Below are 12,525 nucleotides of genomic sequence, written 5' to 3' on the forward strand. Positions count from 1 at the left end.
TAAAATTTTTGATTTGTTCCAACACGAATACTTACCGAGAATTACTTCCTTAGGAGACTTGTACTTAAGGAGGCGGGAGAGCCATTCTGCCACTTGGTCAGGCACATGGTGCCTGGAGGGCTACGGAATGCGGGGGTACAGAGCGCGGATAGGGGGTAACAGCGGAAACCTTACGGTTATATTTTAAGGCTTACCTCTTGACATCTTCTCTACTGAGTCTTCTCCTGAAGAAGTAGGGACGAGTCTATTCACTGTTGGGGACGTCTTCCAGCCTGCCACTACACAGCTTGGAGGGCGGCGATGACTGTCCCAATGGAGAATCCATCTAAAGACTTTCTTGAGTAGTCTTTGAGATGGTGTGGGCCGTGAAGGTTGACTGGTGTGACCAAGTGTCGGCCTGTAGGATCTGCCCCACTGCCATGTTTCTCTCAAAGGCCAAGGAAGTGCTCAGGCCTCTGATGTCATGGGGACGGGGAGTGCCTGGTACTGCCACCTTGTCTTCTTCATAAGACCTAGTGATGACTTGTCTCAGCCAGAAGGAAATAGTGTTCTTGGACACTTGCTTCTTATTAACGCCTGAAGAGACGAAGAGGTTCTTGGCACCTGGGCGGAGATGAGTCGTCCTTTCCAGGTATTTCCTGATCGTCCTGACTGGGCATAACTTCAGGTCTTCCGTATTGCCTGTCTTGGGGATGGCCGGAATTGAGAAGCCTTCAAACCTCGGGTCCCAGACTGCTGGGTTCTGAGTTTTTGCTACAAAGGAGGGTACGAACTTGAAGGATACCTCCTTCCACCCTTTGGAGTGTGCCACGTCGTAGGAGAGACCGTGGATCTCACCTACTCTCTTAGCCGAAGCCAAGGCTAGCAAGAAGACTGTCTTGAGGGTGAGATCTTTGTCCCCGATATCTCCTAGTGGTTCAAAGGGAGGACGGCACAACATTTTCAGGACCTTGGCCAGGTCCCATCTGGGCACTCTCCTGGCTTGAGGAGGACAGGATTGTTCGAAACTTCTAATCAGCATCCCTATGTGTCTTGAGGTCCCCAGGTCGATGCCTTTCAGGAGAAAGACTTGGCCTATGGCTGCTCGTACTCCTTTAATAGCTGGGATTGACATCCCTATTTTATCCCCAAGGTACACGAGAAAGTCAGCTATGTCAGGGACCAAGGCTTTAAGAGGTCTTATGTGTTTTGTCGCGCACCATTTCGTAAAGGCGGCCCACTTCGCCTGGTAGACCACGGTAGAGGATTTTCTTAGGTATAGGGACATCCTCTTAGCTGTGGAGGAGGAGTACCCCTCCTTCTTCAGGAGTCGCTCGATAGTTTCCAGGCGTGAAGGCGAAGAGAGAGAGGGTTGTCGTGGAACTTGAGGAAGTGAGGTTGACTCAGTAGATCTGACCTGGGGGGCAGAGGCCCTGGCGGATGGCTTGCCAGGTCCTTCAGATCCGCGAACCACTCAATCTCCGGCCACCAGGGCGCTACCAAAGTCATCTTTAGGTTTTGGGAGGTTCTTACTCTGTTGAGCACTTGCCTTAGCAGCGTGAAGGGGGGAAAGGCATATACGTCCAGGTTGTCCCACCTGTGCTGGAAGGCGTCTTCTAGGGCTGCTCCTTCGTCTGGTACCGGGGAGCAATAAACCGGTAACTTGGCGTTGAGCTTCATTGCGAAGAGGTCCATCATCGGGGAGCCCCAGCGTTGAAGGATGAGTCTGGCCACTTCTGGGTGTAGGGACCATTCCGTCCCTACTATCTGACCTATCCTGCTGAGGCCGTCGGCTAGCACGTTCCTTTTCCCGGGGATGAACCTTGCTAGCAGTGATACCTGGTGCTCGTCCGCCCAATGCAGGATGTTTACGGTGAGGTCGCACAGTTCCTTCGACTTCATGCCACCTTGTTTCTTGATGTAGGCTACCACCGTGGCGTTGTCGCACATTAGGGCCACGGTGTTTCCCTTCAACCGACTTGCAAAGTGCAGACATGCCTTTTGTACTGCTTTTAGCTCCAGGACGTTGATGTGGAGTTGCTTTTCGGTCTCCGACCAGGTCCCGCTTGCTGTTTCCTCCCGCAGGTGGGCTCCCCACCCTAGGCTGGAGGCGTCCGTGAACAGGAGAAACTCGGGGGGACAGGACCCGAGGGGCATCCCCTTGAGGGAGTTCGACTGGCATCGCCACCAATTTAAGGCTGCCTTCGTGTCCGGAAGGACCGGAATCGATGTTTTCTGAGAGCCTGTCTGGGACCATAGAGCCTTGAGGTTCCATTGTTCGGGTCTGAGCCGTATCTTCCCTTGGGGAACCAGCTTCTCTAATGAGACCAGATGACCTATCAGCCTCTGCCAGTCTTTCGCTTTCCTGGGAAGCCCCGACAGGAACGGCTGAATGATCTTGATGAGGTTCTGTATCCTGTCTTCCGAGGGGAAGGCCTTCCCCTGCACGGTGTCCAACGTCATCCCCAAGTACCCCATTCTGTTGGATGGAGTTAGGTTCGATTTCTCCAGGTTGATAATGATTCCCAGACTCCTGCAGAACCGGAGGAGGTCCTTTCCTTGCTCTTCCAAGAGGGCCTTTGAACTGGAAAGGAGCAACCAGTCGTCCAGGTATCTGATGAGGCGGATACCTCGTTCGTGAGCCCATACTGAGACTGTCGCGAAGACCCTCGTGAACACTTGAGGGGCCGTCGACAGTCCGAAGCAGAGGGTCCGGAACTGCAGGATCTGGGAGCCCCATTTTACCCGGAGGAACTTCAGACTCGACGGGTGGACCGGAATCTGGAAGTACGTGTCCTTGAGGTCGACCGTCATCATAAAATCTTTCTCCCTCAAGGACATCAGGACGGATTTTGGGGTGTCCATCTTGAAGCCCGTCTTCTTGACGAACTTGTTGAGGGCCGACAGGTCTATCACCGGTCTCCACCCCCCCGTTGCTTTCTCCACCAGGAACAGGCGGCTGTAGAAGCCTGGCCCTGGGAGAAGGACTTCTTCCATGGCTCCCTTCTCAAACATGGAGGAAACTTCTTTTTGCAGGGTAGCCCTTTTCAACGGGTCCCTGGGAGCTAATCATTCTGTCTGGGTGGCTGGAATAAGAGGGGGTGGATCCGCTATGAAGGGGATCCTGTAGCCTTCTTTCAGGACGGACACCGTCCAAGCATCCGCCCCATGCGTTTTCCATGCTTGCCAATAAGGTCTGAGGCATCCCCCAACCCGAGGCTTGGGCGGGAGTAGGGGGCCTCTCCCTCTACCTTCTCCTAGAGGGGCGGCCTGATCTGCCCCTTTTCGAGGCGGAGTAACCCGACCTGAAGGAGCTGGCAGAAGCTGTAGCTCCCCTGCGGGAGGGCTGTGGGGTTGATGTCCAGGAGGAGGCGGGGGCGTCCCTCCTCGAAGAGCTGGGGATAGCCTGAGGGGTCACGGCACTATCCGAGACTGACCTCCTATAAGGAGGCCTCCTGGAGGATGTTTGCTTGGGGACGTTGGCCTCTCTCCTCTTGGACACCTTCTCCATCAGCACTTCTAATTCCTTCAACGGAAACAGGGACTCGCCTCCTAGGGGTAGGGTACGAATCACTCGCGCCTCTCTGTCCGGGATTTTTCTTGTCACTTTGGAAAGCACTGTGTCCCGCTTTCGAAGGACCCAGTTGGCCGTCAAGGAGAGTGCCTGATACGCCATAAACTTGAGGGCTTTCCCCCCGGAGGTGATAAGGGCCGACAGGAGACCTTGTTGCTCAGGGTCGTCGGGGTCTGTGGAGGCCTGTACATTAACCAACGTGGAGGCCCACCAGTCCAGCCATGAGGAGACGTTAACCATATCTCTTGACATCTCCTCCATCATGCCGGCTTCAGAGGGCGAGAAGGACACGGGCTGAATAGGCCCTTTCGTCCGAGCCGCCTTGTCCTAGGATGTCCAAGGCTGGGTCCACCCTACAGGGGCCTGGGCGCCGCCCTTCCGGGATATAAACTTTGCCCTGTAGTTTGAGACCCTGGAGGAGTTTTGAGGCACTCTGGGACTTGGGGGCCTCCGCACTGCTGGCCACCAAGTTGTCGATGTATTCCTGTCCCAGTACTAGGTCTGGGGCGAGAGGCAGGGCCAGGGAGGACTTCGGAAGGACGTCCCGGTGAGTATATCTCAAGAGGCTCGACCTCCAGGCATTCACCTTCGGCGCCGAGGGTTCCGGAATTCCATGGAGCCTTCTGACGAGGCCTACCACCCTTCTGTAGGCGGAGTCCTCCGACGGGGAAGCCTCGCCTCCGTCGACCGAGGCCTCGGCTTGGCGGAGGGGAGCCGTGCTTGGGCGGTAAACTGGCCATTCTCTTCTCGGTCCCAGGGAGGACGTCCCGCAACCGTAGGGCGCACCGTACGCAGTTGGGTCTCGCCCTAGGGCGGGGGCCACCGACTCCGGGAGGCCTTTCGACTGCCCCAAGGCTCTGGAAGCGGAGGACACGGTCCCGGTGGGAAGACCCGACCCCGGAAACCGGTCCTTCCTGCTCGACGCCCGACCCAGCTGGGCTGGTTCGGTCGGGCTGTCTTCTCGGAAGCGCGCTTCCCCCCGCTGGGCGGGGTGAACCGGAGGCCTCGAGGACTTGTGCCTGAGAGTGAGGTCCTTCTTGCGTGGCAGGTCGAGCGGTTCTATGTTGTATGTAGGCAGTGACAACCTGGAGGCTCCTTCACTGGACCGAGAGTCTGGAGAGCGGTGCTTCCTGGACTCTCCTGAGGGGACGTAGACCCATTCGCCGCCGCCGGGAGAGACCTCCCTCTTGTACTTACGGGAGTGAGAGAGTGGGCGCTTCCTGTTGTGCCGCGACCTCGACCTGGAGCGGGAACGATCACTATCGGTCCGCTCTCTCTTCCGGTGCCGTTTCTCCCTGCGTTCTCCCCCGGAGGATGAGTCTGCTTCCGAAGAGTCCGAGGGAGCCACGTTCCTCGCGTAACGACTGTCAGAGTGATGCGCGGGGGAGGCTCTTCGCCGTCGACCGTCCGAGACAGGGTGCTGGAGGAAGTCCTCGGGAACTGCTGTAGATACCGAGGGTACCGAGTCTACTCTGTCCCTGCTAGGAGGCCAGGGACCCAGGGATACGTCCATCCTTAGCGGTGACCTCCCCGGAGTCTTCGGTAATTTCCACCCGAAGGCATCGCTACTCGGGCGACGAATTCTAGCGTGGTTGTCCTCTGGCGGGGGAGAACCCGACGCACCGGCCCACGAGGGCGGGGGGGAGTCTGAAATCGCCACACTGCCCCACACTGGGTCTTCTGAGGAAGCGCGATCCCCTGCCACGTGGCCCGATTCCCCCGAAGCACTAGCGGTCCTTCCGTTCTTTCCAGAGGGGCCAGCCCTTGGTTCCTCCCTCACACTGGGTTCACCGGGGAGAACACTATGGCTAACAATAACACTGGGGGCTTGTTGCCCACTCCTCTGCGAAGGAGACGGAAAGGCCGAGGCTTCGTCGGACCGATCACTGACCGACTGTAAAGAGGACACGCCACTCACTTTCTTGGGGGAACGCTTCGACGACTTCTTTTTCTTGGTACTATACCGTACCCACTGAATGCCGTCCCAACTCACGCACTCGGGACACGTGTCCGAGGAGGAACAAACTTTACCCCTGCACGTGGAACAAAGGGAATGAGGGTCCACTTCTGGCTTAGAGAGGAAAGCCCCACACGACTTTCCTGCTCTAGGACCAGGACAACGACGCACATGCTCCATCGTTCGCACACGAAGGGCCAACACTAACGAGTTACAGGAACACTGGATATACGCAAGGGTAACGTACTGAGTTCAAACACTTTGCGAAAACGCACTATCGCAGAAAAAACACAAGTCCCCACACTGGAAACACGTGGGATCACAACGCGCCAAAGGATCGAGAGTTAAGCGAGAGGGTGAGATGTTTCGCATCTCACGACCAAGAACTTAATGGGCATCCTGACCCGGGAAAGCAGTGACCTGCCCTAATCCGGGCCGCAGGACTTATCCTGGCGGCGGGGGTAGAAACTATCTGGAGCGAGATAGGGGGGGTAACGCGGGAAATCTTGGTCGAGATTGAGAGAGGTCAAGGACCCTCCTAAGGAAGTAATTCTCGGTAAGTATTAGTGTTGGAACAAATATATATATATATATATATATATATATATATATATATATATATATATATATATATATATATATATATATATATATATATATATATATATATATATATATATATATATATATATATATATATATATATATATATATATATATATATATATATATATATATATATATATATATATATATATATATATATATATATATATATATATATATATATATATATATATATATTGCTGTGGAATTGACTGCACACTTGCGAAGCAGGAGAGGAAATTTGCGTTTGATTCCTTGGAACGGGAAAGGAATGTACCAGTATTCTGCTTATGTCACATTCCTTAAAATTGATCAGATATATTTGGTTGTTACTTAACTCTTTGGCATTATTATTAAAAATGTCCCCGATTTTAGTCATTTCTTTTCTTTTAGTTAAAGAGTTAACTCTACGCTTTACGCATTGCCCCTTCTGGAGTGACGTCGGTTAGACCCTGTAATTAATGTAATATATTGGCCACCGAGAATCTCGTGTTCTTTACATGGGCCATTGAGATACGGCCCGGGAAGAATCTCCTCTTCTTGACGAGAGTGTTCAGCCTGAACTTCGTTGCAGAAGAAATCATAAAGCCGTTCTTACTCGAAAACCGAATATCAAATGAGTTTGTCAAGCACACCATCTTGACCACCGTTCTTAATTAGTTCCAGAACTATAATAAGAAAAATTAAGAAAGAAGAAATGAAAATCAAAAATAAAAGCCCTTTTGTGTCTTGTTCATTTCCACATAAGGGAAGAGATTCTCTGTAACTGTCCACAGGGAAATAAAAACATGAGGAAGAGATCGGGTGAAAGGGAGAAGAGAGAAGGGAGATAGTGGAGAATCAGCTTCTTGTTTCCAAAATCTAAAGTTCAAGGTCAGTTTTAAATTAGAAGTGTCTTGGGTAAACTTCAGGGTCATAAGTATTTGAAGGCCATGTGGAGAAATTTGTTTTTGTTATGTAACTATTGAGAGGGAACTATTTGTTCGGGAAAAGTCTCCTTACGTCAGTAGACAAAGATCAGCATAGAGATTAAATACTAAGTCACTCGCTAACACACTTACTCTAAAGTTATTTGGACTTACTCCCTCCAATATATTAGGTATACCTTCCCGAGATTATATACTCATAAGACATGATCAAATAAATGGAGTCAAAATACGAAGGTGTAATCAACCTAATCTTGCTTTATTAAACAAATTTACATTGAAAGAAACGGACATCTTAACATCAATTAAGAGGATCAAACAAATGGTAAATGTAATAAAAGAAAAGTATATTTTTATTGCCTTTTCATTTGCATGACTCAAGATCTCTTGCAATGATTAATGATTGAAATGGGGTGGGACACACGTCCCTGTGACCCAAGACTGTACTAGTCCCTAAAGCAAAAGTTATATGCAAAATCTGCACACAATTCTACGCACTCAGCCCAAAATATGTAGAAGCCAGTTAAACCTAAAGCAAGTAAAATTTAATCAAGCTAAAATTGGGAAAACTAGTGGCCACATGGTTTACCTGCACTCCTTACAGTAGTGATGGAAGAGGCCTTAATTGTCCTCACAAATGGCTGTGGAATGATTAGTTTTCACCCTTGTCGAGTCCACCCCTGGTATCCTCGCGTTTTGGTATATCGGGTATTGCTGGCTCAGTTCCCAGGACACACAAACTCCCCAGTCCTTTGTTTGGTAGGGCTGGGCAAAAATCGCAAATTTTGGACTCAACAAAATCGACTCTTGGAGAGGGTGGCCTCGCAAGAATCGATTCTGAAGTAGACTCCCCTCCCAACGTCATTCTGTAGTATGTAGTGGCGAGAGGTTCGACGCCGTCGATGAAGTTGACTCCCTGGGTGCAGCTGCACCTAAGACAAACAAACAAACAAGGGACTCGGGGGGTGGGGGGAGGTCTTGGAGGAAAGAAATATTCTCAGTCACTCGGGCGCTTCCTAAGCCGCTTAAGAGAGACATAGGCCGCATTCCAGGATAATTACATGCAGGTGTTCACTGTCCAACCAAACAAGACTATAAAGTCAATCCAAAATCGAGTGGTAGGGAGGAGTTTAAACAGATTAACATATCGTCGCCTATTTTCATATGGGAGAACATTGCTTTAGGCTGTCTGCTTTATCTGGGCCATCTTATCCTCTTAATCTATGACCTTGCCCTATGGCTTTTAGTTTTGGCAGTTTGTCTCGAATCATATAGCCTATTCCTTGGTTTTTTTTTTGTTCATTATAAATGCTATACTTATTTCCTTCTTTAGTGTTTGTCTTATTAACATATGATCAATTATTCTACTATATGTTTCAAAGATTGATTGTAAGTTTAATTTCAATTACAATCGTTTACACTCATTTTTATTCACCTCAGAAATCCGGGCGTTGTCTCCTACGTTGCCAAATGTCCTTCTCTGGAGTGTTTAAAGGCCTACCGCTCCTGTTTACCCCATTTAATCCCTGCGCTCGAATGTCTCCTGGGGCAATATACTGGACCTTTCTAGGGATTATCCCATACTACTGAGTTTCCGCATTCTCTAATCAACTCGTATGTGTGAATTTATCTACCTACACTCACAAATTCCATCTCGTGGAGGCTCTACCATTTGTTATATATATATATATATATATATATATATATATATATATATATATATATATATATATATAATATATATATATATATATATATATATATATATTGTGTGTGTGAGAGAGAGATTCTGTGTAAATTTAGGCAGGTAAACTGAAATAGTGTCGTAAAGATACATGGGTTACACAGAATTATCGACAACAATTAAATATATTATCTATACGTAGTATAGACGCCCAATTATCTTCATTAAGAGTATCCGATACACTTTCTTTTTATATTTTCAAACCTTCTCTCTATGGACTTGTTCTAAAACAAAATATTCAAAGTAAATTGCAAAGCTAGATTTGGCACGTTTTTATCTTCAAAATATAAGATACTTTTGCTTGAGTGTCATACCTGATGAAAATATCAATTTGTGTTTCATAGTCTTTGTAAGGATTTATCAAAACAAATATGTTGTTGTTGGGGTATTAAAGCCAACACTTGTTGTTGGCACGGGCCTTTCCCTTGGTTGGCCCGTAGAAAACAAATAGATGATAGTTTTGAGTCATGAATGTTATACTGATAACTATACACAAGAATGCCAGGATTATAGAGATTTATTTCTGCACATCTTTTATATTAAAAATATGTAACATTTTAATTATTTTGGAAGCTAAATTAATGTTTACATTAATAACGAAAAAAAATGTAGGCTACATTACAAATTAATTAAAAACTGAATGAATATTTACATCACAAAAGAAAGAAAAGAATGAATGGATATTTACATTGAAAATGAAAGAAAAACATTAATGATTTCAGTGAAATAAACAAAAAATGGGTACTATTCATTATAATTCCTCTTCATCAGATCATCAGACTGAATTTAGGAAAATCTGAGGAATTCTTTCAAAAAATCTGTAGAAATCTGCAACTCATTGGGTAAATATCTGAGGAAAAATCTGTAGAGCTTAATGAAGTTTTGTTATCCACCTTATTCAAACAAAACGACATCTGATAATATATGAAGCATGGAGAAGCCTAGACAAGCTACATAAATGGCAAAAAGCAACATGAGTAGACATGCAAAGATTTAATGCATTTTCCCCACAAATATGACATATAATAGTATGCACTTAGCACAAGCAATTTTTACAGCCACTTAGGCAGAAAAAAAGAACATCCAATACAGTGCAGTATAAATCAAAGATATAATTCAAAGACATATATTTAATAGTATGCACTTAGTACAAGCAATTTTTATAGCCACTTAGGCAAAAAAAAAAAAACTTCCAATACAGTACAGTATAACTCAAAGATATAATTCAAAAACATATAATAGTATGCACTTAGTACAAGCAATTTTTATATCCACATAGGCAGAAAAAAAAAACATCCAATACAGTACAGTATGACTCAGACATATATTGCATTGAAAAACAAAAGACAAGCAGAAATAAAATAGACAAAACTATTCCCACATATGTGAAATACAAGGAAGCAAGCAATTGATGCCCTCAAAATTTTAGATACAAGTAGATACATGGAAAATAAAACTGACCATATGGGCTACATGCTTATTCATATATATGACTTCCTGTACTGGCTTTTCTTTCCTATAATAAGATTAGAGTATATCTCGGTAATCCTGCATTTGCACGGATTTTGGTAAAGAAGAAAAGTGTCTTAGAATAGTCTGTTTATCCCATGTATGAAGTTAAAACTACGAAATTTGAGTAAGGTACAATACTAAATAAATACTCAAATAATAAGATTAGAGTATATCTCGGTAATCCTGCATTTGCGAGGATTTTGATATAGAAGAAAAGTGTCTTATAATCGTCTGTTTACCCCATGTATGAAGTTAAAATTACGAAATAAAAACTCAAATAAATAAATTGAGTAGGGTAGCCTATATATCACCGCCAAATGCTCTACCTATCTAGTTAAGCCAGAGACGTGCAGAGGCTACATGATAGCATGTCATCCCAGTAATTAACTAAGCTATCCATTCTAGTGCACATATTTATTAGAATAAGAAACAATAGTATAATTATCTCACCACCTTAGCAAGAGACAAGTGACCACAATCACTCACTAGTAACATCAAGTATGGATGGATCAGTCAGCTGAGTCAGGTTTTGTTTACATGACAACTTGACAAGCCTGTTCAGTGGATATTTGGGGAATTTGCCTTTATAACGGTACTCTCTTGTATTTTTAACGTTTCTTTATATTTTTGTGTTGTGTTGTGTTTGAGCTCAGTCTTTTACTTTCTTTCCTCTTATTTTCCAAAATTAATGGATTTCTAGAGTCAACGATGCTACCAAAACAAAAAAATCTGTAGATTTGTGCCATTTCTCGAAAATAATCTGAAAATCTGAAACCAGCCCTAAAATCTGTAGAACCTAAGATTAATCTGCAGATCTGGCAACGCTGAGTCAGATGATTCTAGATTTATAACAAAAGAATCAACAAAATTGTCGATGGCTAAATCTCTTGAAGTGTCATCCCTTTGAAGAGTCTCTGCATGGTTAACTACATTTTTCCAATTTTCCGGTGTTACTTGCTGTAAAGCTTCACTTATAAGAGATTTGAGGTCCGACATTTTAAAATTATTTTTCTTTGCCACATACTGTTTGACTTTGCTCCATATTAATTCAATTGGGTTATATTGACAATGATATGGAGGAATTCTTACCACTTTGTGGCCGTGCTTACTCGCAATAATGTCAATTTCGTACTTGCGTGGCCATCTTGACGTATGCTGTTTTACCATAGCAAGCAGATCATCCTTCAAGAGATCGTCTCCGGGGGTTTCTCCTTTCTCGATAAGCCAGTCTTTAATTAAAGCTTTTCTATCGGATGTCGTAGGCGGTTTATCAATTTGGAAAGAGTGATAGGATGCATTGTCCATCACTATGATCAATGATGGCGGTATATTGGGAATCAATTGTGAAATGAACCACTCCTTGAATACAGTATGATTCATTTGTTTGTGGTAATCGCCGTCGTTTTTAGACTGGAAAACAAGTTCACAGTTTGGAACAAACCCGCGTTCGGTCCCAGCATGAAGAACGATTAACCGACTACCTTTCCCAGTAGGGGGTTTAATACCGGTGGCATTTTCTGGATTGATGTCAATCCAACATTTCCCAACGGTATGGTTTTGGTTAATCCAAGTCTCGTCCAAGTATACAAAGGATTTATAGCCACTGGTTTTTAATTCTTTCATTTCTCTTAAAAACTTAGTTCTGGCTGAGGCTACATCTTTTCTCTCCAGTAGAAATTTTCTTCCATTAACCTTGCTGTACCAAAAGCCAATTTCATGAAGAACTTTGTGAACAGAATCCCTGGAACCTTTAAACTCAATATTTTCTTTTAATTCAGCTGTTATTGAGTCAAGCGTTGGAACTTCCTTCCTTGCATTAAAGTCTAAAACTTTTCTACGCAAAACGCTCTTGTCAAAATCATCTAAATTTGTCACGGTTCTTGGTTGTTGCTTCTTCTGTTCAACGAAAATTGGTTTACCGTATCTCTCTCCCGTTACTTTTCCTTCTTTGCAAATACTGCTGATTGTCCCCTCCGGTATCATTGTTGCTTCCAAGGCGCGTTTCAGTGTTTTTCTAACATCCATAACGGGTCCATTGTTTGCCTTTTCTTTGTCAAAGTACTTCACGATCCTCTAAACTATTTCTCGAGCCTGGGGATGTAGGCTAATGCGGGAACGAGGACTTCCTTCCATGTTCTTGGTAGGGCGACAGACTCCTTAATGACACCAGTGTTGCCAGATCCCCACATCCTTCCGGAACCAGACAGCTAAAAAAATTTCACCAGAT

At 45.4% G+C, this 12,525-nt stretch overlaps 1 protein-coding gene across 1 annotated transcript; it reads right to left on the bottom strand.

The window, feature by feature from the left end:
- Positions 1-11,078: 11,078 nt before the first annotated feature.
- LOC137624626 (uncharacterized) lies at positions 11,079-12,323 on the bottom strand. The gene has a single exon (XM_068355584.1). The coding sequence runs from the start codon at positions 12,321-12,323 to the stop codon at positions 11,079-11,081; it is 1,245 nt and encodes a 414-aa protein (XP_068211685.1).
- Between the last annotated feature and the right edge of the window lie 202 nt (positions 12,324-12,525).

Source organism: Palaemon carinicauda, chromosome 31, assembly GCF_036898095.1.
Source record: "Palaemon carinicauda isolate YSFRI2023 chromosome 31, ASM3689809v2, whole genome shotgun sequence".
In the NCBI taxonomy this organism is placed as follows: domain Eukaryota; kingdom Metazoa; phylum Arthropoda; class Malacostraca; order Decapoda; family Palaemonidae; genus Palaemon; species Palaemon carinicauda.